Source organism: Callithrix jacchus, chromosome 22 (genome assembly GCF_049354715.1).
Source record: "Callithrix jacchus isolate 240 chromosome 22, calJac240_pri, whole genome shotgun sequence".
NCBI lineage: Eukaryota > Metazoa > Chordata > Mammalia > Primates > Cebidae > Callithrix > Callithrix jacchus.
Genome location: NC_133523.1, coordinates 22,609,024 through 22,635,158, shown reverse-complemented (window position 1 = coordinate 22,635,158; position 26,135 = coordinate 22,609,024). Strand labels below are relative to the sequence as shown.

Genomic DNA, 26,135 nt, shown 5'->3' with positions numbered 1-26,135 from the left:
AGTAATTCCATTTATTATGGTTTTATTAAGTGCAAACATTCTGATATTAAGATGTGAGCAGAGATTAATGGCTATTCCATCTCCGTTGTATTTGTACAATTTCTCTCAAGTATAAATGCTTTCCTGTGCAATAAGATTTGGGCATTAACAGTATTGCCAAATACTTCACACTTAGTTTTCTCCAGTATGAATTATCTTATATACAATCAAGTGTGAAAACTATTTAAAGTCTTTGACACATTCTTTACATTTCTAGTATTTCTCACCAGTATGACTTTCTTTATATTTAGAAAAGTTTAAGCTGTTGTCAAAATCATTGTCACATCTTTCAGTTTTGTAGATTTTTCTCTCCAATATAAATTTTTTTATGTCTAGCAAGGTTCGCAGATTGGTTAAAAGCTTTGTCACATCCTCACATTTATAGGGTTTCTCTCCAGTTGAATTATTTTATGTTCAGTAAGTTTTGAGGATCAGTTAAAAGCTTTGCCACATTCCTCACATTTGCAGGGTTTCTTTCCAGTATGAAGTTTCTTATGTTCAGAAAGTTTTGAGGATTGGTAAAAAGTTTTCCACATTCTTCACATTTGTAGGGTTTCTCACCAGTATGAATTCTTTTTGTGTAGTAAGCGCTGAGGAGTGTTTAAAAGCTTTGCCATATTCTTCACATTTGTAGGGTTTCTCTTCAGTATGAATTTTCTTATGTACAGTAAGACTTGAGGATCAGTTAAAAGCTTTGCCACATTCCTCACATTTGCAGGGTTTCTTTCCAGTATGAAGTTTCTTATGTTCAGAAAGTTTTGAGGATTGGTAAAAAGCTTTTCCACATTCTTTACATTTGTAGGGTTTCTCGCCAGTATGAATTCTTTTTGTGTAGTAAGCGCTGAGGAGTGTTTAAAAGCTTTGCCATATTCTTCACATTTGTAGGGTTTCTCTCTGGTATGAATCCTCTTATGTGTAGTAAGGGAGTGGGAGTGTTTAAAAGCTTTTCCATATTCTTCACATTTGTAGAGTTTCTCACCAGTATGAATTCTTTTATGTGTAGTAAGGGCTGAGGATTTTTTGAAAGCTTTGCCACATTCTTTACATTCGTAGGGTTTCTCTTCAGTATGAATGTTTTTATGTTCGGTAAGTATTAAGGATTTCTTAAAAGCTTTTCCACATTCTTCACATTTGTAGGGTTTCTCACCAGTGTGATTTCTTTTATGTATACTAAGGGCTGAGAAGAGTTTAAAAGCTTTGCCATATTCTTTACATTTGTAGGGTTTCTCCCTGGTATGAATTCTCTTATGTGCAGTAAGAGCTGAGGATCAGGTAAAAGCTTTGCCACATTCCTCACATTTGTAGGGTTGCTCTCCAATATGAATGTTTTTATGTTGAGTAAGTTTTGAGGATCGGTTAAAAGCTTTTCCACATTCTTGACGTTTGTACAGTTTCTCACCAGTATGAATTCTTTTATGTGCAGTAAGAGTTGAGGATCGGGAAAAAGCTTTGCCACATTCCTCACATTTGTAGCGTTGCTCTCCAGTATGAATGTTTTTATGTTGAGTAAGTTTTGAAAATCGGTTAAAAGCTTTTCCACATTCTTCACATTTGTAGGGTTTCTCACCAGTATGAATTCTTTTATGTTTAGTAAGCGCTGAGGAGAGTCTAAAAGCTTTGCCACATTCTTCACATTTGTAGGGTTTCTCTTCAGTATGAATTTTCTTATGTTCACTAAGATTTGAGGATCGTTTAAAAGTTTTGCCACATTCCTCACATTTGTAGGGTTTCTCTCCGGTATGAATTCTCTTATGTGTAGTAAGACTTGAGGATTGGGTAAAAGCTTTGCCACATCCTTCACAAATGTAGAGTTGCTCTCTGGTATGAATTCTCCTATGTGTAGTAAGATTTGAGAAATGATTAAAGGCTTTGCCACATTCTTCACATTTGTAGGGTTGCTCTCCAGTATGAATGTTTTTATGTTCAGTAAGGTTTGAGGATCGGTTAAAAGCTTTTCCACATTCTTTACATTTGTAGGGTTTCTCACCTGTATGAATTCTCTTATGTGCAGTAAGATTTGAGGATCGGGAAAAAGCTTTGCCACATTCCTCACATTTGTAGTGTTGCTCTCCAGTATGAATGTTTTTATGTTGAGTAAGTTTTGAAAATCGGTTAAAAGCTTTTCCACATTCTTCACACTTGTAGGGTTTCTCACCAGTATGAATTCTTTTATGTGTAGTAAGCGTTGAGGAGTGTTTAAAAGCTTTTCCACATTCTTCACATTTGTAGGGTTTCTCTCCTGTATGAATTCTCTTATGTGTAGTAAGAGTTGAGGATCGCTTAAAGGCTTTGCCACATTCTTCACATTTGTATGATTTCTCTCAAGTATAATTTTTTTTATATGCAGTGAGATTTGAGAGCTGGTTAAAAGCTTTGTCACATTCTTGACATTTGTAGAGTTTCTCACAAGTATAAATTCTCTTATGTGTAGTATGCTTTGAAGACTGGTTAAAAGCTTTTTCACATTCTTCATATTTGCCAAAATTCACTCTAGTATAAACTCTTTTACATTGAGTTAGGCGTAAAAGCATGCAAAATGATTTGCCACATTCTTTATATTTGAAATGTTTATTTTCCATATGTTTGATCTTATCTCTATCTGAATGTGAATATTTATGAAAGACTCGCACATATTTATCACACGGAAACATCTTGCTCTGGGTAGTTGGTAAACATTGGTTAAGTTCATTAAAACCGCCTTTGTGGACCTTACACTCAACCACACATTTACAGCCGTTAAATTGAAAATTTTCATTTCCACATTTTTCATATCTTCTCAGTGTCATGTTTTGAGAAGACTCTTTTATGTTCTGCTCTGGCCAAAACTCTTGGGCAAAATGAGAACACATTACTGAAAGAAATAAAAATAACACATTACTTTACAGACTCAGATAAACAGACTTTCCAAATATAATTTATAAAATTACACAAACGACACAAGCAAGATGACACCACAGGACGTAATTAAGTGAGTGCATTGCCCCAGAAGGGTACAACGCAAAGAGCCACACAGAAGAAAAGAAATTCTGTCACATTTATCCAATACAGCTTTTTCTACTTCCCAACATAACATAACGATTTTAGAAGTAAATTGCCAACCTTATTTCTTACAATTATTTTATTTAGAGATGGAGTTTTACTCTTCTTACCCAGGCTACAGTGCAATGGCACAATCTCGGCTCATGGCAACCTCCGCCTCCTGGGTTCAAGCAATTCTTCTGCCCCAGCCTCCCGAGTACCTGGGATTACAAGCATGTGCCACTATGCCAGCTGATTTTTTGTATTTTTATTGAAGACAGGGTTTCACCATGTTGACCAGGATGGTCTCAATCTCTTGACTTTGTGATCCACCCGCCTCAGCCTCCCGAAGTGCTGGGATTACAGGCATGAGCCACCGCGCCCAGCAGCACTTAATTTTTCAAAGATGTCAATGCAGCCAAACGAGGTGAACTGATTCAACATAATCTCTACAAAAATCCCATTAGCGATGACTCATGTGTATAATCCTATCACTTTGGGAGGCTGAGTTGGGCAGATCACCTGAGGTCAGGAGTTTGAGACAAGCCCAGCTAACATGGTGAAACCTTTTCTCTAATAAATATACAAAAATTAGCTGTGTGGTGGCACGTGCTTGTAATCCCAGCTACACAAGGGAATGAGGTAGGAGAATTATTTGAACCCAGAAGGTGAAGGCTGCAGTGAGTGAGATTGTGCCACTGCACTCCAGCCTAGGCCACCAAAAAAAGAAAAGCTATACACACATAGACACACACTGGAATATTATCTACCTTTAAATAAATCTTGTTACATTTTAAGATCAACTTGGAGAATATTATGCCACATGAAGCCAGTAATAAAATGATGGATACTATATGATTCCACTTATATGAGGTATCTTAATTAGTCACATTCATTGAAACAAAAGGGCTGGAGAGACAATAAAATGGGCAGTTATTACTTAATGGGTATCGAGTTGTAGTTTCACAAGATGAAAAGTTTATAAAAGTCGTTTGCATAACGATATAAATATGCTAAACTTCCCTGAAGTGTCGATTCTTTGAGACAGGTTCTCATTCTGTCACCCAAGTTTGAGTAAAGTGGCACAATTATGGCTCACTGTAGCCTCGAACTCTCAGGTTAAAGAAATCATGCACCACCAATCTCCCAAGAAGCTGGGACCACAAGTGCACACCACCATGCCTGGCTATTTTTAAGTTTTTTTTGTTTTTTTTTTTCCAGAAAGAGAATCTTTGTACACTTCCCAGGTTAGTGTCATACTTTTGGGTTCAAGTGATTCTCCTGTCTTAGCCTCCCAAAATCCTGGGATCAAAGATGTGAGTCACTACCATGCCTGGCCATGAAATATAAACTGAAATAGATTTTAGATGGTAAAATGTACTGTATGTGGGTTTACAACATTTTGTTTTAAAGATAAATTTTAAAAATACAGAATCATAAATCTTTACCTTCAAATCACAGAATTGTATCTCTCACATGAAAGAAATATACATTTATAATTGAACACAAAATTCAAGTGAGACTATCTCCATGACGAATCACTTAAACGAGATAAAACCACCATTGAAAATCAGCTAAAAATACATGCAAGATAAGGCATAATCAAAATTGGGGTCATATTTATAGACAAATACATATATATAATATGACTGGGAGAAACATACGGCTTCCTTATCTCTTAATTAAACCCCACATTGACTTAAAGTATACAAGAGAATTTTGCAAATTATCTAAAATGGTAAAACAAAAACCGAAATATACAGATCTTTTTTATTGTACTTTAGGTGCTAAGGTACATGTGCAGATGATGCAGGATTGCTGCCTAGGTACATACATGCCAATGTGGTTTTCTTTTTTTTTTTGGGGGGGGAAGGAAGGCAGGAAGGAAGGGAATAAGGATGGTAGGGAGGAAGGAAGGGATGAAAGAAGAAAGGAAGGAAGGGAGGAAGTGGGGAGGGAGGGAGAAAGGGAGGGAAGGGAAGAAAGGAAATCAAGCAATGAAAGAGACATTGCAGACCTGGATCTAGAGGTTTACAAGTTGATTTCTTTTTTTTGAGAGAAGGAAAGAAAAAAAAAATTATAAGTAAAGGATAGGAAGAAAGAGGGAGAGTAAATGGAAATATTGCTTTATTTTGAAAAAAAAATTGGGTATTAATAATGGCCAATCAATGTTTCATTCAAACTTATGGGGAGGTGTGATGTGGTATTGACAAGGATGTATATTTCGTGTATTTGAAGTGGAGAGCTCTATAAATATTTATTAAGTTTACTTGTTCTGGATCTGAGTTTGAGTCCTTGATATCCTTATTAAATTTCTGTCTCATTTAAACACCAGATAATTATCTGGGTGTTAGGATCGTTAGCTCTTGTTGTTGCATTGATCCTTTTACCACTATATCTTTGTTGCTTTAAAATCTATTTTATCCGATACGAGAATTGCAACTCCTGCTTTTTATTTATTTTTGCGCTCCATTTGGTTGGTAAATCTTTCTCCATCCCTTTGTTTTGAGTCTTTGTGTATCCTTGCATGTGAAACAGGTCTGGATGTAACATGCCGTTGGGTTTTGGCTGTGTCTTTTGATTGGGAATTTAGTCAATTTAAATTTAGGGTTACTGCCATTTGATGTTGACTGGCTGTTTTATCCATTTGTTGGTGTAAATTCTTCTTTATGTTGGTGCTCTTTACTTTTTGGTGTACTTTTAGAAAGGCTAATACTGGTTGTTTCTTTCTGTGTGTAATGCTTCTTTCAGAAGCTCTTGTAAAGCAGGCCTGGTGGTAATAAAATCTCTGAGTTCTTGCTTGTTCATAAAAGATTTTATTTTTCCTTCAGTTGTGAAGCTTAGTTTGGCTGGATATGAAATTCTGGGCTGAAGGTTCTGTTCTTTGAGGATGTTGAATATTGGCCCCCACTCTCTTCTGGCCTGTAGAGTTTCTGCCGAGAGATATGCTGTAAGTCTGATAGGCTTGCCTTTGTGGGTAATCTGACCTTTCTCTCTGGCTGCCCTTAGTATCCTCTCCTTCGTTTCAATCCTGGTGAATCTAATGATTATGTGCCTTGGGGTTGCTCTTCTTGAGGAATATCTTTGTGGTGTTCTCTGTATTACCTGGGGTTGAATGTTGACCTGCTTTGCTAGTTTAGGAAAATTTTCCTGAATAATATCCTGAAGGGTATTTTCCAGCTTGGATTCATTCTCTCCGTCGCATTCAGGTACACCTATCAAACGTAAATTTGGTCTTTTCACATAGTCCCACATTTCTTGGAGACTTTGCTCATTCCTTTTTATCCTTTTTTCTCTAATCTTTTCTTCACGTTTTATTTCATTAAGTTGGACTTTGACCTCTGATATCCCTTCTTCTGCTTGAACAATTCGAGTGTTTAAACCTGTGCATACTTCTCGGAGTTCCTGTATTGTATTCTTCAGTTCCATTAATTCACTCATACTCCTCTCTAAGTTGTCTATTCTCAATAGGATTTCATCAAACCTTTTTTCAAAGTTCCTAGTTTCTTTACGTTGGGCTACAACATGTTCTTTTAACTCACCGAAGTTTGTTATTATCCATTCCTTGAAGAGTGATTCTGTCATCAGGAGGCGCTCGTTCTCCATCAAGCCTTGTTCCATTGTTGATGTGGAACTGTGATCATCTTTAGAGGGAGAGGCGTTCTGACTTTGAGTATTCTCAGCTTTTTAATGCTGGTTTCTTCCCATCATTGTAAGTTTATCCTCCTGTCGTCTTTGAAATTACCAACTTTCAGATTAGGTCTCTTGAGTGGACGTCCAGGTTGTTAGTTCCCAGGGCCAGAGCAGCAGCGTTAAAACTGATGGTGCTTTTCTGCCCAGGATTCTCCTGTCGGGCTTCCTTCTTGTTTCTGTAGTAGGCGACTCTGCCTTCCCGGGGCTCCAAACCTCAGTCAGAAGGGGAACCGGTCTCGTTTACTCTGCGCTGAGTGCTGCCACGTCGAGGTGCTGGCGGAACCGTTGTGCCGACCACGAGAGTCGCGCTGGCGACTCGTGTGTTTCCACCACTGGGGGATCTTCTGCTCCGTGAGCGACCAGACTTTGTCTGAAAGTGTGGTGTCCTCTAGTTCTCCGCGCCTTCCCTGAGAGCTGCAATCCCGGGATGTTAGCGATCGGCCATCCGCCAATGTGGTTTTCTACTTCCATCTCCCCATCACCCATACTATATCTGCCATTTGTCCCCATGTTATTTCTCCTGATCCTCTTCACTTCCTGCTGTCCCTCTCCTAGCCTCCGCCAACAGACCCCAGTGTGTGATGCTCTCCTACCTGTGTCCGTGTGTTCTCACTGTTCAACACCTGCCTATGAGTGAGAACATGTGGTGTTTGATTTTCTGTTCTTGTGTCAGTTTGCTGAGAATGATGGTTTACAGATTCATTTATTTCCCTAACAAAGGACACAAACTCATCATTTTTTATGGCTGCATAGTGTTCCATGGTATATCTGTGCCACGTCTTTGTCCAGTCTATCATTGATAAGCATTTGGGTTGGTTCCAGGTCTTTGCTATTATAAACAGGGCCGCTATAAACATATGTGTGTATGTGTCTTTATAACAGAATGATTTATAATTTTTAGGGTATATACCCAGCAATGGGATTGCTGGGTCAAATGGAATTTCTATTTCTAGGTCCTTGAGGAAGCACCACACTGTGTTCCACAATGGTTGAACTAATTTTCACTCCCACCAACAGTGTAAAAGTATTATTTCTCCACATCCTCTCCTGCATCAATGAACAGATTTTAAACTGAAAAAGCACACCAATAAGAAATGACAAAACTCTTTGATAAGAGAGAAATGTTTACTCATATAATCTTGCAGGCAACATTGATGTAGCATTAAAAATAATGTGTCCAGAAAACTGTAATATTTGACTGTAACTGTACTCATGGAAGGCAGGTATTCTGAATCCTTAGCATACACTATGTCAGTATAATTCCAGAAAATAATGCAGTATTATAATAATTGAAAGACTCGAAGAAACTTTTTTTTTTTTTTTGAGACAAAGTTTTGCTCTTCTTACCCAGGCTGGAGTGCAATGGTGTGATCTCGGCTCACCACGACCTCCACCTCCTTGGTTCAGGCAATTCTTTTGCCTCAACCTTTTGAGTAGCTAGGATTAGAGGCACGGGCCACCAGGCCCAGCTAATTTTTTGTATTTTGAGTAGAGATGGGGTTTCACCATGTTGACCAGGATGGTCTCATATCTTGATCTCATGATCCACCTGCCTCGGCCTCCCAAAGTGCTGGGATTACAGGCTCGAGCCACCGCACCCTGCCTCTGAAAATCTTTTAATAAATAATTATCTAAAAAAACTAAAAGGCTGGGCGTGGTGGGTTACACCTCTAATCCCAGCACTTTGGGAGACTCAGGCGGATGGATCACCTGAGGTCAAGACTTCAAGACCAGCCTGGCCAATGTGGTGAAGCCCCATCTCTACTAAAAATACACAAATTAGCCAGATGTGGTGGTGAGCACCTGTAATTCCAGCTACTTGGAAGGCTGAGGCAGAAGAATCACTTATCCGAGAAGGCAGAGGTGGCAGTAAGCTGAGATCACACCATTGCACTTCAGCCTAGGCAACAGGAGCAAAACTTCATCTCAAAAACAAAACAAAATAATTTTGGGCTGAGTGTGGTGGCTCACACCTGTAATCCCAGAACTTTGGGGAGGTCGAGGCAGGTGGATCACCTAAGGTCAGGAGTTCAAGATCAGCCTAGTCAACATGGTATAACCTGGTCTCTACTAAAAATAAAAAAATTAGCCGGGCATGGTGGTGAGGGCCCATAGTCCCAGCTAGTCAGGAGGCTGAGGCAGGAAAATTACTTGAACCTGGGAGGCAGAAGTTTCAGTGAGCCAAGATTGCACCACTGCACTACAGGCTGGCCACCAGAACAAGACTCCATCTCAATAAAAACAAAAACAAAAACCAGAGATAATTTTGTTTTAAATACATGCTTTTCTTACACAAAATGAAACTGCTGTAATCCAACATTAGAAGCAAAAATTAGCCTTACATTGCTAAATATATATATAATGCTATAGATATATAAGTGTTAAATGTATAAATATATATATTGTAGAATATGGTTAAAGTGTCTGATATACAAAACAAATATTTGGGAATAAATTATATGATTTAGGTATATATTATTAGACTGGAAAAAGTGGGTGCTAATCAGAGTTATTTTTTCCTACAGCGAGCTCAAATTTGTAAGTAACTGTTTTAGTAAATATGGAGCACCTACTAAGTATCTAATTTACTCCGGGTATTACATGTAAATTCTAGCATACTGTTCTAAATTTCTGAATCTAAAATTCCAGACAAATTTGAAATAGAAAATGGAGAATAAAAATATATAGGGAGAATGAAGTCAGTAAGATGGGAGAATAAAAGATGCCCTAATTTGTTATCTCCTGCACAGCAAGACAATTTGTCAGCCATCCCTGACAAAAATGCCTTTATGAGACAGCCAGGTATCATGGCTCACACCTGCAATGAAAGATACACGGTACATTGAGTTTAGAGAACTGCTTCAGGTTAGGATTTCAAAACCAGCCTGAATTCTGTAGCAAGACTCCATCTCAAAATAAGTGCCTTTGATAGCTTTGAGATCCAGAGAGAGACTTGTGGAACTCTCATACAGCCCAAGATTGAAAAGTCTTTTCAGAAGGCGCGACCTCATTCAGGCCCTAGGTGCAAACTACAGGATCCCGTTCCTAACTACAGACTAGGACATGGCCCACCCAACTTGGTCCCACTTAGAAATCTGAACTGAGTATGTAACCATCCCAAACTCCTCCCAGCCAAAGTCTGGGAAAGATCCTGCTTTTTCAGAGGCTGGTGGGAAGATACCTATTTATAGCCACGTGGGCAGGCCTGCAGACCCTTGCCTTTACTGTGGTCTCTGAAGCAGTTCAATGACTCAGTTCCAGCTCCCTGAGCCACAGTTTCTGGGCAGTTCTGCTGACACAGAAACCCACCCAGTGACCTGGAAAGATTCTTTCTGGTACTCGCTGAAAGCTATAATCATCCACATTTTGATATAAGGCCCATGATATGCAGACCAAACTGCAGAAACCTGGTCTAGTGTCTGCCCTACAGAACAAAGTACCCCCACAAAATTCAGTCTGTCTGAAAAATATAATGGGAATTTAAACTATCCAAGTTTCTTATAACAAGCCAATTAAAGGTAGACCCTAGACCAAGCAGCCTTATGACAAAGCAACAACCCTCTCTACTAAAAACCCGCAGGGCATCCCATCACCCTTAGGGTCAAACAAAAGAAGTGGTCCCAGAACCAGTTATCCTCTTCGAACTTCCCTGGGATCTCTAAGAATTTTTGTTTATGTAAAGAAAATAATGGCACATGTACGCCATGGAATACTATGCAGCCAAAAAAAAAAAAATAATAAGTTCATGTCTTTTGCAGGGACATGAATGAAGCTGGAAACCATCATTCTCAGCAAACTAACACAAGAACAGAAAACCAAACACTGCATGTTCTCACTCTTATATGGAGTCTCCCTCTGTTGCCCAGGATGCAGTACACTGGCATGATTTTGGCTCACTGCAACCTCTGCCTCCTGGGTTCAGGTGATTCTCCTGCCTTGGCCTCTCAAGTAGCTGGCATTACGGGCACATGCCACCTAATTTTGGCTTTTGAAAGTAGAGACAGGGTTTTACCATGTTGGCCAGGATGGTCTCCATCTCCTGACCTCATGATCTACCCCATTCAGCCTGCCAAAGTGCTGAAATTACAGGCATGAGCCACCACACACAGTCTTCATTTTTTAATAGTATCTGTCACAAACTGAAATATTTTGACCTTAATAAAATACAAATTATCATTAAAAAAAAAAAAAAACCTTCTGAAACCAGTTTATAAAAACTTGAGCTCGGTGCAGTGGCTCACACCTACAATACTAGCACTTTGGGAAACCAAGGCAGGTGGATCACGAGGTCAGGAGATCGAGACCATCGTGGCTAACATAGTGAAACCCCCTCTCTACTAAAAATATAAAAAATAAGACAGGTGTGGTCGCATACACCTGTAATCTCACCTATACAGAAGACTTAGGCAGGAGAATCACTTGAACCCAGGAAATGGAGGTTGTAGTGAGCTGAGATCATGCCACTGCACTCCAGCCTGGTTGACAGAGTGAGATATCACCTCAAAAAAACAAAAACAAAAACAAAAAAACAATTGGCCAAGAACGGTGGCTCAAGTCTCTAATCCCAGCACTTCAGGAGGCCGAGGCGGGTGGATCACGAGGTCAAGAGATCGAGACCATCCTGGTCAACATGACGAAACCCTGTCTCTACTAAAAATACAAAAATTAGCTGGCCATGGTGGCGCGTGCCTGTAATCCCAGCTGTTCCAGAGGCTGAGGCAGGAGAATTGCCTGAACTCAGGAGGCACAGGTTGCGGTGAGCCGAGATCACGCCATTGCACTGCAGCCTGCGTAACGAGCAAAACTTCTTCTCAAATAAAAAAGAACAACAACAAAAAAAATCAACAAAAACAACGATCAACTTGAGGTGTTTTCTCCTTCTATACACAGATGCCAATGCAAAACTATATTGTGCCCATTGCCAATGCTGCTAGTTTAACATAACACTGAAAGTATGTAGCAGATTAGTCAAAAAATGGAAAAGAGCAATTGAAATTAAAAACAAGTAAGTTAAAAGTTGCTGGCTGTAGCTCATAATCACATATCTAAATACAAACAGTACAATGAAAACATGTTTAAACTACGAAATATACTCAGTAAATTAGAAAAATATAAAATTAACATACAAGTTAAGGTTCCATAAACTTAAACTATCTGATAAAGTAGAGGAAAAAAATCTTATTTAGAACATCATTAAAATAATAAATTTCTGAGAACAAATTTAACCAAAAAGGTACAAAATTTTTACAATAAGAAATATATAAATGAAAGTAATTAGAAAAGAAATAAATAGGCCAGGCCTGTTGGCTGACGCCTATAATCCCAGAACTTTGGGAGGCAGAGGCGGGTGAATCACGAGGTCTAGAGATCGAGACCATCCTGGTCAACGAGGTGAAACCCTGTCTCTACTAAAAATACAAAAATTAGCTGGGCATGGTGGTGCACGACTGCAGTGTCTGCTACTCAGGAGGCTGACGCAAGAGAATTGCTTGAACCCAGAAGACAGAGGTTGCAGTGAGCCAAGATCGTGCCATTACACTCCAGGCTGGGTGACTAGCGAAACTTCGTCTCAAAAAAAAAAAAAAAAAGAAGACGTAAATAAATTTGAAGATACGTTATGTCTATAAATTAAAAGAATAAATACTATTAAAGTGTCATGTTATTCTAAATAACCTATAGACTCAATAAACTCCCTATCAAAATTCCAGCGGCATTTGTTTTAAACAGTAATAAAAAACATAATTCTCAAATATACATAAAACTATGAAATACACTTTAAATAGTCAAAGGAAGCATGAGAAAAAAAGCAGATATATAGCATACTTTATTTTATTTTTTATTTTTTTATTTTTTTGAGACAGAGTTTTGCTGTTGTTGCACTGGAGTGCAATGGCATGATCTCGGCTCACAACTTTAGCCTCCTGGGTTCAAGCATTTTTCCTACCTCAGCCTCCCGAGTAGCTGGAACTACAGGAGTGCACCACCATGCCCAGCTAATTTTTTTTGTATTTTAGTAGAGACAGGGTTTTACCTTGTTGATCAGGATGATCTTGATTTCTTGACCTTGTGATTCACCACCTCGGCCTCCGAAAATGCTGAGATTATAGGCGTGAGCCACCATGCCTGGTCCAAAAATAGCATACTTTAAAATTTCAAGACTACATGTGAAGATTATAGAAATACAAACAAGATAAAATGTGCAGAAAATAAAAAAAGGCTGGGAACAGTGGCTCACACCTGTAATCCCAGCACTTTGGGAAGCTGAGGCAGACAAATTACTTGAGGGCAGGAGTTCAAGACTGGCCTGGCCAACATGGTGAAACCCCATCTCTACTAAAAATACAAAATTAGCCTGGTCTAGTGGCACACACCTGTAATCCCAGCTATTTGGAAGGCTGAGGCAGCAGAAATGCATAAACCCAGCAGGGAGAGTCGCAGTAAAACGAGATTGTGCCACTGCAATCTAGCCTGGGCAACAGAGTGATGCTCTGTCTCAAAAAAAAAAAGGGAACCATCCAAGATGGCCGATCTCTAACATCTCGGGATTGCAGCTCCCAGTGAAAGCTCAGACAACAAGAGGACGCCACACTTTCAGACAAATTTTGGTTGCTCATGAAGCAGAAGATTCCCAGTGGAGGAGCTCCACGGGTCGCCAGCGTGCTTGTGGCTGGCGCAGCGGTTTCGCCGGCACCTCGGCGTGGCAGCTCTCGGTGCAGAGTAAACGGGACTGGTTCCCCTTCTGACCGAGGTTTGGAGGAGCCACACGGGTCCCCAGCGCGACTCTTGTGGCCGGCGCAGTGGTTTCGCAGGCACCTCTGCATGGCAGCTCTCATTGCAGAGTAAATGGGACTGGTTCCCCTTCTGACTGAGGTTTGGAGGAGCCACACAGGTCGCCAGCGCGACGCTTGTGGCCGCGCAGAGGTTTCGTTGGCACCTCTGCGCGCCAGCTCTCGGTGCAGAGTAAACGGGACTGGTTCTTCTTCTGACAGAGTTTGAAGCTCTGGGAAGGCAGAGTCACCTATTACAGACTCAAAAAGGAAGGCAGACTGGAGATTCCTGGGCAGAAAAGCACCATCAGTCTTAACGCCGCTGTTTTGGCTGGCAGAGTGGGTTGCTCATATTTCAGCCCTGGGAATTAACTTGGACATCCACTCAGAGACCTAATTTGAAAGTTGGTAATTACAAAGACGACAGGTGAATAATTTACACTGATAAGAATAAACCAGCGTAAAAAGGCTGAGAATACTCAAAATCAGAAAGAAGATCACAGTTCCTCATCAACAAGGGAACAAGACTTGATGGAGAATGAGCGCATCCCATTAACAAAATCAGGCTTCCAAACATGAAAAATAAGAAACTTCTGTGAGTTAAAAGAACATGTTGCAGCCCAATGTAAAGAAACTAAGAACTTTGAAATAAGGTTTGATGAAATCCTAATGAGAATAGACAACTTAGAGAGGAGTATGAGTGAATTAATAAAACTGAAGAATACAATGCAGGAGCTTCGAGAAGTATGCACAGGTTTAAACACTCGAATTGTTCAAGCAGAAGAAAGGATATCAGAGGTCGAAATCCAACTTAATGAAATAAAATGAGAAGACAAAATTAGAGAAAAAAGATAAAAAGAAATGAGCAAAGTCTCCAAGAAATGTGGGACTATGTGAAAAGACCAAATTTACGTTTGATAAGTGTACCTGAATGCGACGGAGAGAATGAATCCAAGCTGGAAAATATTTTTCAGGATATTATTCAGGAAAATTTTACTAAACTAGCAAAGCAGGACAATATTCAACCCTGGGTAATACAGAGAACACCACAAAGATATTCCTTAAGAAGAGCAACCCCAAGGCACATAATCGTTAGATTCACCAGGGTTGAAACGAAGGAGAAAATACTAAGGGCAGCCAGAGAGAAAGGTCAGGTTAATTACAAAAGGAAGCCTATCAGACTTACAGCAGATCTCTCAGCAGAAACTCTACAAGCCAGAAGAGAGTGGGGGCCAATATTCAACATCCTTAAAGAACAGAACTTTCAGCCCACAATTTCATATCCAGCCAAACTAAGCTTCACAACTGAAGGAAAAATAAAATCTTTTATGAACAAGCAAGTACTCAGAGATTTTGTTACCACCAGGCCTGCTTTACAAGAGCTTCTGAAAGAAGCATTACACATAGAAAGAAACGACCAGTATTAGCCTTTCTAAAAATATACCAAAAAGTAAAGAGCATCAACATGAAGAATTTACATCAATGAATGGATAAAACAGCCAGTTAACATCAAATGGCAGTAATCCTAAATTTAAATCGACTAAATCCCCCAATCAAAAGATACAGCCAAAACCCAATGGCATGTTACATCGAGACCCATTTCACATACAAGGATACACAAAGACTCAAAAGAAAGGGATGGAGAAAGATTTACCAACCAAACGAAGAGCAAAAATAAATGAATAAATAAGCAGGAGTTGCAACTCTCATATCTGATAAAATAGATCTTAAAGCAACAAAGATATAGTGGTAAAAGGATCAATGCAACAAGAAGAGCTAATGATCCTAATACCCAGATACATAAGACCTATAAAGAGACTTAGACGCAATGAGACAGGAAATTAATAAGAATATCAAGGACTCGAACTCAGATCCAGAACAAGTAAACTTAATAAATATTTATAGAGCTCTCCACTTTAAATATACAAAATATATATTCTTGTCAATACCACATCACACCTACTCATAGTTTTAAATCAAACATTGATTGGCCATTATCAAAACCCATTTTTTTTAGAATAAAGCAACATTTCCCTTCTCTCTCCCTCTTTTTCTTCCTCATTCTTCCTCTCCTTCACTCCTTTTTTTTCTTTTCTTCTCTCAAAAAAAGAAAAAAAAAGAAATCAACTTGTAGACCTCTAGATCCAGGTCGGCAATGTCTCTCTCATTGCTCGATTTCCTGCCTTCCCTTCTCTCCCTCCCTCATTCCCTCCCTCTCTCCCTGCCTCCCTTCCTCCTTTCCTGCCTTCCTCCCTTCCAAAAAAAAAAAAAGGAAAGGAAAACAAACCACTTCTCCACTTCTCATACATTTCAGATATGATGCAAAAAAATAATTTAAAAAATTATTTAAAATCAAGTTGCTCAAAATTATGCAGATATTTCTGTGTCTCCAAGAAAACAGAAAAAGCATTCAGATTGCAGAGTCTCTTATACGCCATGAAGAGGACATTGGTTCTCACTGAGAACTTGAAGGAAGATCACCAAAAAAGTAAATAGAAACCTTAGAGAATTTAAGAGCATACGACAGAAAATGCTCAAATGTCAGAACAAATAAAAAAACTCAGCTTTTCCAGAAACTATTTCCTTTAAAACACAGATTCCCAAATTGCTATTCTAAGAACTGGCTTTCTCTTTGACCTTTGGACCCTCATCTGTGTCATGTGTTGTATTCACTTTTACTCTTACTTACCTGGGGGTTCATCTGCCATCTCATCTCTCTTCATAATCAAAGGCTCCTTTTCTTGCTCCAGACAGGCGATCAGGTCTGGTTTAGAGATAGCAATACCTGTTTGATTAAAAATAACTAACATGAAACTTGCTCATATTCTCCAATTACCAACCTAGTAATGTGCTCAGTAAAGACGATGTAATAGAATAGTCTAACGTGTAACAGAAATTTTTAAATATTCAGAAAAACATTCTACATTTTTAAGTTCTTAATTTCATTATCCAGTAATACTGAGTCAAAACTTGGTGTTGGCAATTAGATTTTAAGGTGTGGGCAACAATATGTCACTAAATTTCTCAAATTACCACTAATCTAGAGTGAATGACACAGATCAGGTCAGAAATGTGGTAAATTCAGGTCAGGATGAAACATATTAGAGAAATTTTTTTCTATTAATTTCCTTAAGAGTTTCTCAAAAACAGGGATCTTAAACTCATTTATGCAAACCATACGTTACCAAAGTACAGTTTTCTAAAAAGAGAAATAAAGCCTTTAGGGTATATTAGAAACTGTGTGTTGAAATTATCCTTACCCAGGAAGACAAGGTTCCTGTAGTTTTCTAAAATCACATTTTTATACAAATTCCGCTGTGCAGTGTCCAGGCATTGCCATTCTCCCAGAGAAAATTCTATGGCCACATCCCTAAATGTCAACAGTCCCTGAAAAACACAAACACACAAACATATATACCAGGTAGCCAACAGAATTTATAATTTGAATCAAGGTAAAATAAGACAGTAATAAGAACAGGTTCTGATTTATAAGAGTGACAGAAATTATCCAATAAAATAAATTTGTACACAGAAATATTTTCTAATGTGTTCTCTAACCTTAGAAAACAGTGGCACAAGAGGCACAACATCAGTGTATATATAATAATTTTCTAGATAATAACATACGTAATAGACCAAGTAAGGTGGCCCATGCCTGTAATCCCAGCACTTTGGGAGGCCGAGGTGGGCAGATAACCTGAGGTAAGGAGACCAGCCTGATCAACAAAAAGGAACCCCATCTCTACTAAAAATACAAAATTAGCCAGGCGTGGTTGCACATGCCTCTAATACCAGCTACTCAGGAGGCTGAGACAAAAGAATTGCTTCAACACAAAAGGTAGAGGTTATCGTGAGCCGAGATCGCTGCATTGTATTTCAGCCTGGGCAGCAAAGACTAAGATGCCATCTCAAAGACCAAACAAAACAAAACAAAGAAATAAATAACATATATAATTAAGGGCATAGCCGGGCGCGGTGGCTCACGCCTATAATCCCAGCACTTTGGAAGGCTGAGGCGGGTGGATCACGAGGTCGAGATCGAGACTATCCTGGTCAAACAAGATGAAACCCCGACTCTACTAAAAAAATACAAAAATTAGCTGGGCATGGTGGTGCGTGCCTGTAGTCCCAGCTACTCAGGAGGCTGAAACAGGAGAATTGCTTGAACCCAGGAGGCAGAGGTGGCAGTGAGCTGAGATCGTGCCATTGCCCAGTCTGGGTAACAACAGCAAAACTCCGTCTCAAAAACAAAACAAAACGAAAAAACAAATTAAGGGCATAAACACAAATATGTACCTTTTTGAGTGCTTCAGAAGTTACCGTATAATAAACACTATCTTGTTTAAATAAGCATTTTGTTAATAGTGTTTTGCATAAAGCTAATGAACGCAGATGGAACCTCAACATTACATGTTCTCCATCTTTACTAAAAACCCCAGCTTTTCCCAACAGAAACCATGAGTTTCTACGCCTTCCCATGTCCAACAGCCACCTGGAAAATTTTTAATATTGCAGATTATAAAATAATAGTGAGAATTCTGCATGGCATATAAGAAGCTTTGATGTAGAGAAGACTGAAATAAAAGAAATATTTTGGGCCGGGCACAGTGGCTCTCGCCTATAATCCCAGCACTTTGGGAGGCCGAGGCGGGTGGATCACCAGGTCAAGAGATCGAGACCATCCCGGTCAACAAGGCGAAACCCGGTCTCTACTAAAAATACAAAAATTAGCTGGGCATGGTAATGCGTGCCTGTAGTCCCAGCTACTCGGGAGGCTGATTCAGGAGAATTGCTTGAAGCCAGAAGGCGGAGGTTGCAGTGAGCCGAGATCGTGCCGTTGCACTCCAGTCTGGGTAACAACAGCAAAACTCCATCTTAAAAAATAAAAGAAAAAAAAGAAAAAGAAAAGAAATATTTTTCTGAGATTCCTATCATTGGAATTTTTAGAAGTCAAAGTTTGCAAGTACCACATGTATGGCATTTAAGGAGGAAAACACAGCTCTTGATCTGAGACATGTTTAACTGAAAATAAGTCAGTTTTTTCCTCTTTGCTTAAAAATTCTTTTCAGATGCAATTCTCTGAACAAATCACAGGTGCATCTGGAGAATATGCCTTTAAAGGTGTCAGCACCACATGTTTACCTGCTACCACCACACCCACAGGCAGATGGACCAAGACTCGCTGAAAAAGTCCGCCCATTTCTGTTCTTTATACCAGAAGAGATTCAGATTCAGGAACACTGAGCTGCTTCACGGAGATAAAAGTAAAGGTTTCGTGTGTGTGTGTGTGTGTGTGTGTGTGTGTGTGTGTGTGTGTTTGAGACGAAGTTTCGCTCTTGTTACCCAGTCTGGAGTGCAATAGCGCAATCTCGGCTTGCTGCAACCTCTGCCTCCTGGGTTCAGGCAATTCTCCTGCCTCAGCCTCCTGAGTACCTGGGATTACAGGTACGCGCCACCATGCCCCGTTAATTTTTTATATTTTTAGTAGAGACGGAGTTTCACCATGTTCACCAGGATGGTCTCGAACTCATGACCTCGTGATCCACCCACCTCGGCCTTTCAAAATGCTGCGATTACAGGCATGAGCCACTGCGCCCAGCCCGAAAGTATTTTTCTGTCCTCATGTGCCGTCTTCTGCCATGGACACAAGCAATTTCTTCTACAGTAATGAAAATATGGGTCACACTTTCCTGTCACTACTAAACCAAACAGAACCAGCCCTCTGACCACTCTTTAGTGCAGACGTAAAGTTTAATTCTCATGAATGTATCTTGAACCCCACATACTTGATTCTGGCCTCACCTTAGAGTCACATGAGGCACTTAATTAAAACAACATGGACTGGGTGCAGTGGCTCACTATTGTAATTCCAACACTTTGGGAGGCCAAGGCGGGTAAATCACGAGGTCAGGAATTCGAGACCATCCTGGCCAACATGGGGAAACCCCATCTCTACTTAAAACATACAAAAAAAGTGGCCAGGTGCGGTGGCTTACGCCTGTAATCCTAGCACTCTGGGAGGCCAAGGCAAATGGATCATCTGAGGTCGGGAGTTCAAGATCAGCCTGACAAACATGGTGAAACCCTGTCTTAAAAAAAAAAAAAATTTTTTTTTTAAATACAAAAAAGTAATTAGCTGGGTGTGGTGGTACATGCCTGTAATCCCAGCTATTTAGGAGGCTGAGGCATGAGAATTGCTTGAACCCAGGATGTAGAAGCTGCAGTGAGCTGAGATCATGCCACTGCACTCCAGCCTGGTGACATAGCAAGATACCATCACAAAAAGATTAAAAACCTTGGCCGGGCTGGACACAGTGGCTCAACCCTGTAATCCCAGCACTTTGGGAGGCCAAAGTGGGCAGATGACTTGAGGTCAGGAGTTTGAGACAAACCTGGCCAACATGGTAAAACCCCAACTCTACTAAAAATATATAAATTAGCTGGGCATAATGATGTGGGCCTGTAATCTCAGCTACTAGGGAAGGTCGAGGCACAAGAATCACTTAAAACTAGCAGGCGAATGTTGCAGTGAGCCGAGATCACACCACTGCACTCCAGCCTGGGCAACAGAGCAAGACTGTCTCAGAAAAAAAAAAAAAAAAAAAAAAAAAAAATAATGCATCCTTCACCTAGGACAATAAACAGACCTGTGTATGTAAGTAGATATTTCTGCAAATTGATCATGTAATCTTAACTGGAAACCTGGGCTGGGCTGGGAATCATGACTCACACCTGTAATCCTAACACTTTGGGAGGCTGAGGCAGGTAGATCACTTGAGGTCAGGAGTTCAAGACCAACCTGGCCCACATGGTGAAACCCCATCTATATTAAATATACAAAAATTAGCCCAGCATGGTGGCACATGACCGTACTCCCAGCTACTCGGGAGGCTGAGGCACGAGAATCACTTGAACCGAGGAGGCAGAGGTGGCAGTGAGCCAAAATTGCACCACTACACCACTCCAGCCTGGACATAGAGCAAGATCCCACCTGAAAAATAAATAAATAAATAAAATAAAAAAGAAACCTGGGCTGATAATCACTTAGCTAAGTATTGACTCTAAAGCTTTAATGAGCTTAAAACATACTTGGAAACTGTGGCCCCACTTTCTGTAATGTAATTCTTCAAACTTAGGAAGGGGTCATGAATGGTTTGTTTGCTTGTTGTTCTCAGATGGAGTCTCACTCTGTCGTGCAGGCTGGTGTCCAGTGGCATGATCTCAGCTCCCTGCAACCTCCACCTTCTGGGTTCAGGCGATTCTCTTGCCTCAGCTTTCTGAGTTGCTGGGATTATACAGGCATCTTTAACCACCCCTGGCTAATTGTATGTGTGTGTGTGTGTGTGTATTTTTAGTAGAGACAGAGTTTCACCATGTTGACCGGGCTTGTCTCAAACTCCCGACCTCTAGTGACCACGCACCTCAGCCTCCCACAGTGCTGGGATTACAGGCATAAGCCGCTGTGCCCAACCATGAATGCGTAAACAAGTTCCCTATCAATGCTGACCTTGCTCTTCTTGGGCTCATGATTAGCTTAGAGAAAGCAGGCATAGCATGGAGTCCCTTACACTCAGCACTCTTGTCACAATACAAAAACTTCTAGGTCAAATGAAGACTACCATTTTTCATATTCTTTGCTGACTCTTTAAAGTTTACAGGATAAACAGAAGGCAGCAACGTCTAAATAAGTCTGCATTTGAAAACCAACCTGCACATAGGTACGAATAAGGCAGAGGAATAGGGTCTGGAGGAAGGAAACCTAAGACCATTTCACACCGAATTTATATACCTAAATGGAAAGGAAAACTAACTTTTCACACCTAAGTAACAAAAAGACCAGAGGCTATTCGCTTTGCAAATCCCCACCTTTTCTGTTAGGCATACAGGAAATTGGCTGTCCCAAACCAGTCAGACTAATTGTGGGCTGAGTCACCATTTGCATAAAAGTGCAACTTTGTAACTTCACCTTAGCTTCTGATTGGTTGCTTTCACAACCAATCGGATATTTGCATAAGAGTGTGACCTGTGTAACTTCAGCCTCTAATTGGTTGCTTTCTGGAACCAATCAGAGCATAGTATCAAGTGGCCAATGAGAAACCTCTAGGGGGTATTTGAACCCATGAAGATTCTGTGTGTGGCCCTTAAACAATTGTTCGGGCCCACTTTCACACTGTGGAGTGTAATTTCATTTTCAATAAATCCCTGTTTTTTTCTTTTGTTGCTTCATTCTTTCTTTGCTTTCCTGTCTGTTTTGTCCAATTCTTTGTTCAAAAGGCGAAGAACTTGGACAACTTGCAGTCAAGACCCTCTACTGGTAACATTTTGGTCACTTAGGCAGAGAAGAAGGTAGGTCCAAAGTTTGGAACTTATTTTTTGCCTTTCCACTTTTACATACAGGGAAGTCTTTCTCTCTCTCTTTCCCTTTCTAACTTAGGATGGACAGTGCGTAAGAACAAAGACAACTGCAAGATTCTGGCCATGGTTACTTTTTGATGGAACTAAAAAGTTTCCATGTGGAAGTGTCTGACTGCAACCTCAGTTTGGGTGAGGGACCTGAGTCCTTTTGTTTTTGTTTTTCTGAGTCCTACTGCTTTTGTCATTTTTCTGAGTCCTTTTCCTTTTCTCCTTTTTCAGCCTTCCAGCAGCCATTTTCTAGTAGCGAGTGAAACTGGCCAGAGCCACTCTCTGGTGTTCTCTGAAGGCCAAGGAGCACACAGGGATGGCTGTCCTGTCCAGAAGGGAGAAAGACTTTCTCAACTTTCCAGTTATACTCCCTGATCCCTACATGTTACACAGTTGGCAGTGACAGCTCTACCTGGGTGAACCCACACATTTTGGGAGACTTAAACCTTCTTCTTATGCTAAAGTCTTCCCTTTCCCCACTCAACTGGCTATGGGCAATAAAACCTACCAAGCTATGCAAAAAGATTATGTAAGTCAGAGGGTCCAGGCATGTTGCAGGTGGCCTTTGAGGTGCATGGTGGAGGGTGAAGCGACTTAAGAAAGGAAATGTATTATTGCCTAAGAAAGTTAAAGAGTTGCTTTAAGTGGAATAAAGTGTATAATATTTTTTCTGCAATACTGCCTGGCCCTATTATGAGCTGCCCAGTTTAGAACAATGGGCAATCAATGGTAGCATTAATTATGACACTATCCTGCAATTAGGCCTATTTTGCAAGAGGCAGGGCAAATGGTCAGAAATCTCATATGTACAGCCCTTCATGACCCTATACCAAAACCCAACAATCTGTGAAACTCATAAAACCCATGCACTAAAGGCAAGTTCTAAGGCAGAAGTAGATATTATAGATGAACTTCTTTCACAGGCCTACATGGTTTTCAGGGTGAGCAGTGACCATCCTTACATAGCCCCTTAACAAGTGCTCCTGAGGCTAAAACCCAGGAGCAAACACCAGAGGCACTACTTAGCTAACCTCATACTCAGAGGGAACACTGTACTGAACTCTCTCTCCAGCCTTGCTACCCCACAGGGTAGCAGAAGCTGCGGGGCCAGTCCCAATGCAGGTCCCCTTCTCTGTAACTGACACACAACACTGTGAGGAGAAGCTAGGAAGCTATTCTGAGAACCTTAGAAAATTTGCAGATGTGTTTCAAACTGATCTCTCATGGAGAGATGTTCAATTTATTCTAGCAACCTGTTGCATCCCTTCAGAAAAGGGACATTATCTTTTGAGGCCACCCACTAGAAAGTGTACAAATTATTCACCTGAAACCTTCAGGGCAATCACTCAGGCCCAGAAACAGTTCCCACTATTGATCCTAATTGGAACTATAACGCCACTGTGGTAATAAACAACCAGGCCAAATTTCTTGAGGCTCTCCTTGGAGAAATAATGAAGGGAATAAATAAGGCAGAAAATTATGATAAAGCGTGGAAAGTTACACAAAGAAAGGAGAAAAATCCAGCCATGTTTTATGGCAGGATGGAAGAAGCCTTTACAAAAATAAACTAATCTGCGCGGTGGCTCACACCTGTAATCCCAGCACTTTAGGAGGCCGAGGCGAGTGGATCACGAGGTCAAAAGATTGAGACCATTGTGGTCAACATGGTGAAACCCTGTTTCTACTAAAAATACAAAAAAATTAGCTGGGCATGGTGGCACGTACCTGTAATCCTGGCTACTCAGGAGGCTGAGGCAAGAGAATTGCCTGAACCCAGGAGGTGGAGGTTGCAGTGAGCCGAGATTGCGCCATTGCACTCCAGCCTGGGTACCAAGAGCGAAACTCCGTCTCAAAAATAAATAAATAAATAAATAAATAATACACTAATCTAGTCTCTTCCTCTCCTGAAGGAAAAATATTAATGGCAAAGCATTTTATTGGCCAGTATGCCCTAGGCATTAGACATAAGCTCCACAAGCTACAGATCCAGCCACAAACTAATCAAAATCACCTTCTTGATACCAGCTTTATGGGTGTATAATGCTTGTAACCTGAAAAAAGAAACAGAGTGAAAAAGAATGGCAAGCCAAATATATGGCAGCCATCACTGGTGATGTGCTGAATGCTCCAAGAGCACCTAAGAGAAATCTGAAGGGCCATAAAGATAAAGCCAGCGTAGGCTCTTGGTTCAAATGCAAGAAAAGTGGGTATTGGGCAAAGGGATGTACTATGCCCCTTCCAGGCCCCCGCCATCAACGCAAAGTTACCAGACATTATCCCTGGAAAACTGACTGCACCCGTGCCACCAGGGATAGGTCAGACAAAACTCTAGCAGTGCAAAAGGTGGAATTAGATGAAGACTGAAGGGACCCAGGGTCTTGCTCACTGCCCCTGTCCAGGAACATTGCAATTACAACTGAGGAGTCCTGGGTAACTCTGGATGTCATGGACACCAAAATTCAGTTTTTGTTTAATACAAGGGCAAATTACTCTGACCTTACTGCTTATGCAAAAAACCTTTCCTCCTGCTCCATGAGTGTTATGAAAGGGAAAGCCACAAACAAAATTTTAAACTTCTCTTTTGATTTGTCAATTTAAGAAAAAAAAAATTCCAACAGTAATTTCTATGAGTACCAAGCTGCCCAATCTCCTTGCTTGGAAAAGATATCATGATTCAAATAGGGGCACTAATATAATTTCAGCATCACCCAGTTAAATTGCTAACAGTCAGAAATACAATGTCCCAGGCACATTAATAAACAACTCAACCTGATGGCATGGTATACTGGAAAACAAGGGAAGGCTAAAACCACAGTGCCAGTCAAAATACAGCTTAAAGACCAAAGACCTCCACTATTTTTGTAATTTTATATATATATTTTTTTTTTAAAGACAGGATTTCTCCATGTGGGTCAGGCTGGTCTTGAACTCCCGACCTCAGGTGATCCACCTACCTTGGCCTCCAAAGTGCTTAAATTAAAGGCGTGAACCACCACACCCGGCCTATTTTCCTAATTTAAAACAATATCCATATTAAACAGGGAGCAAGAAAACGTCTGGCAACCATACTTGAGGTATTACCTACCCATGGGCTCTTAAAACCCTCCCTGCAAGGCTCCCTGAAATACCCACATCCTGCCTTTTTTTTTTTTTTTTTTTTTAAGACAAAGTTTTGCTCTTGTTACCCAGGCTGGAGTGTAATGGTGTAATCTTGGCTCACCGAAACCACCGCCTCATGGGTTCAAGCAATTCTCTTGCCTCACCCTTCCGAGTAAGTGGGACTATACGCAAGTGCCACCATGCCCAGCTAATTTTTGTATTTTTAGTAGAGATGGGGTTTCACCTTGTTGACGAGGATGGTCTCGATATCTTGACCTCATGATCCACCCGCCTCGGCCTCCCAAACTGCTGGGATTATAGGCCTGAGTCACCGCATCTTACCTGTTTCAAAGACTTTGGGGAAATACTGGTTAGTACAAGACCTGGGAATAAGTAATGAGGCTGTTATTGCTATTCATCCATTGGTGGCAGATTCATATACCTTCATGGATCAGATACCAGGGGTGCAAAATTGTTCTCAGTCCTAGACCTATAAAATGCTTTCTTCTCTATTCCTCTGTCCTCAGAGTCCCAATACCTTTTGGTTTTAAATGAGAAAATCTTAACACCAGAAAAAAACCACCATACACTTGGACAGTGCTCCCCCTCAGGGCTTTTGAGATAGCCCCTATATTTTGCCCAAGTCTTACAGAGGGATCTGAGGGGTCTGCAACTCGAGAATGGGAGTATACTTCACTATGTGAATGACCTACTGTGTAGCCCAACCCAAGAGCTTTCTGACCAAAATACTATTAGAACTTTGAATTTCCTGGCAGATGGGATATAAAGTGTCCAAAAAGAAGGCACAAATTATTCTCCAATGGGTACAATATTTAGGGTATTTGTTAACATCGAGAGCCTGGAAAATGTCTCCAGAACAAGTGTAAGCCATAGGTAATCTGGGGGTCCCCAACAGCAAGCAGCGGCTTTGTTCTTGTTTGGGAATGGCCAAGTTTTGCAAAATATAGATACAAATTTGGGACTCATTTCTGCATCACTATGAAGCAGAAAGGGGGTCTGAAAATGAGGTGATGGAATAAACCCCACAAATTAGAGAAGCTTTTGTCAAGTTAAAACAGGCTCACCCAGGTTCACATTCCTGGCATCCCAGACCTA

At 40.5% G+C, this 26,135-nt stretch overlaps 1 protein-coding gene across 1 annotated transcript in view; it reads right to left on the bottom strand.

Moving 5' to 3' along the window:
- Positions 1 to 306: 306 nt before the first annotated feature.
- The window catches only part of LOC100402749 (uncharacterized), a 37,155-nt gene continuing 11,326 nt past the window's right edge, over positions 307 to 26,135 (bottom strand). The window contains 5 exon segments of the mRNA XM_078359822.1: positions 307 to 618; positions 621 to 863; positions 866 to 2,890; positions 16,207 to 16,302; positions 16,778 to 16,904. Coding sequence (XP_078215948.1) covers positions 443 to 618; positions 621 to 863; positions 866 to 2,890; positions 16,207 to 16,302; positions 16,778 to 16,904 — 2,667 coding nt within the window. The 3' untranslated portion in view covers positions 307 to 442.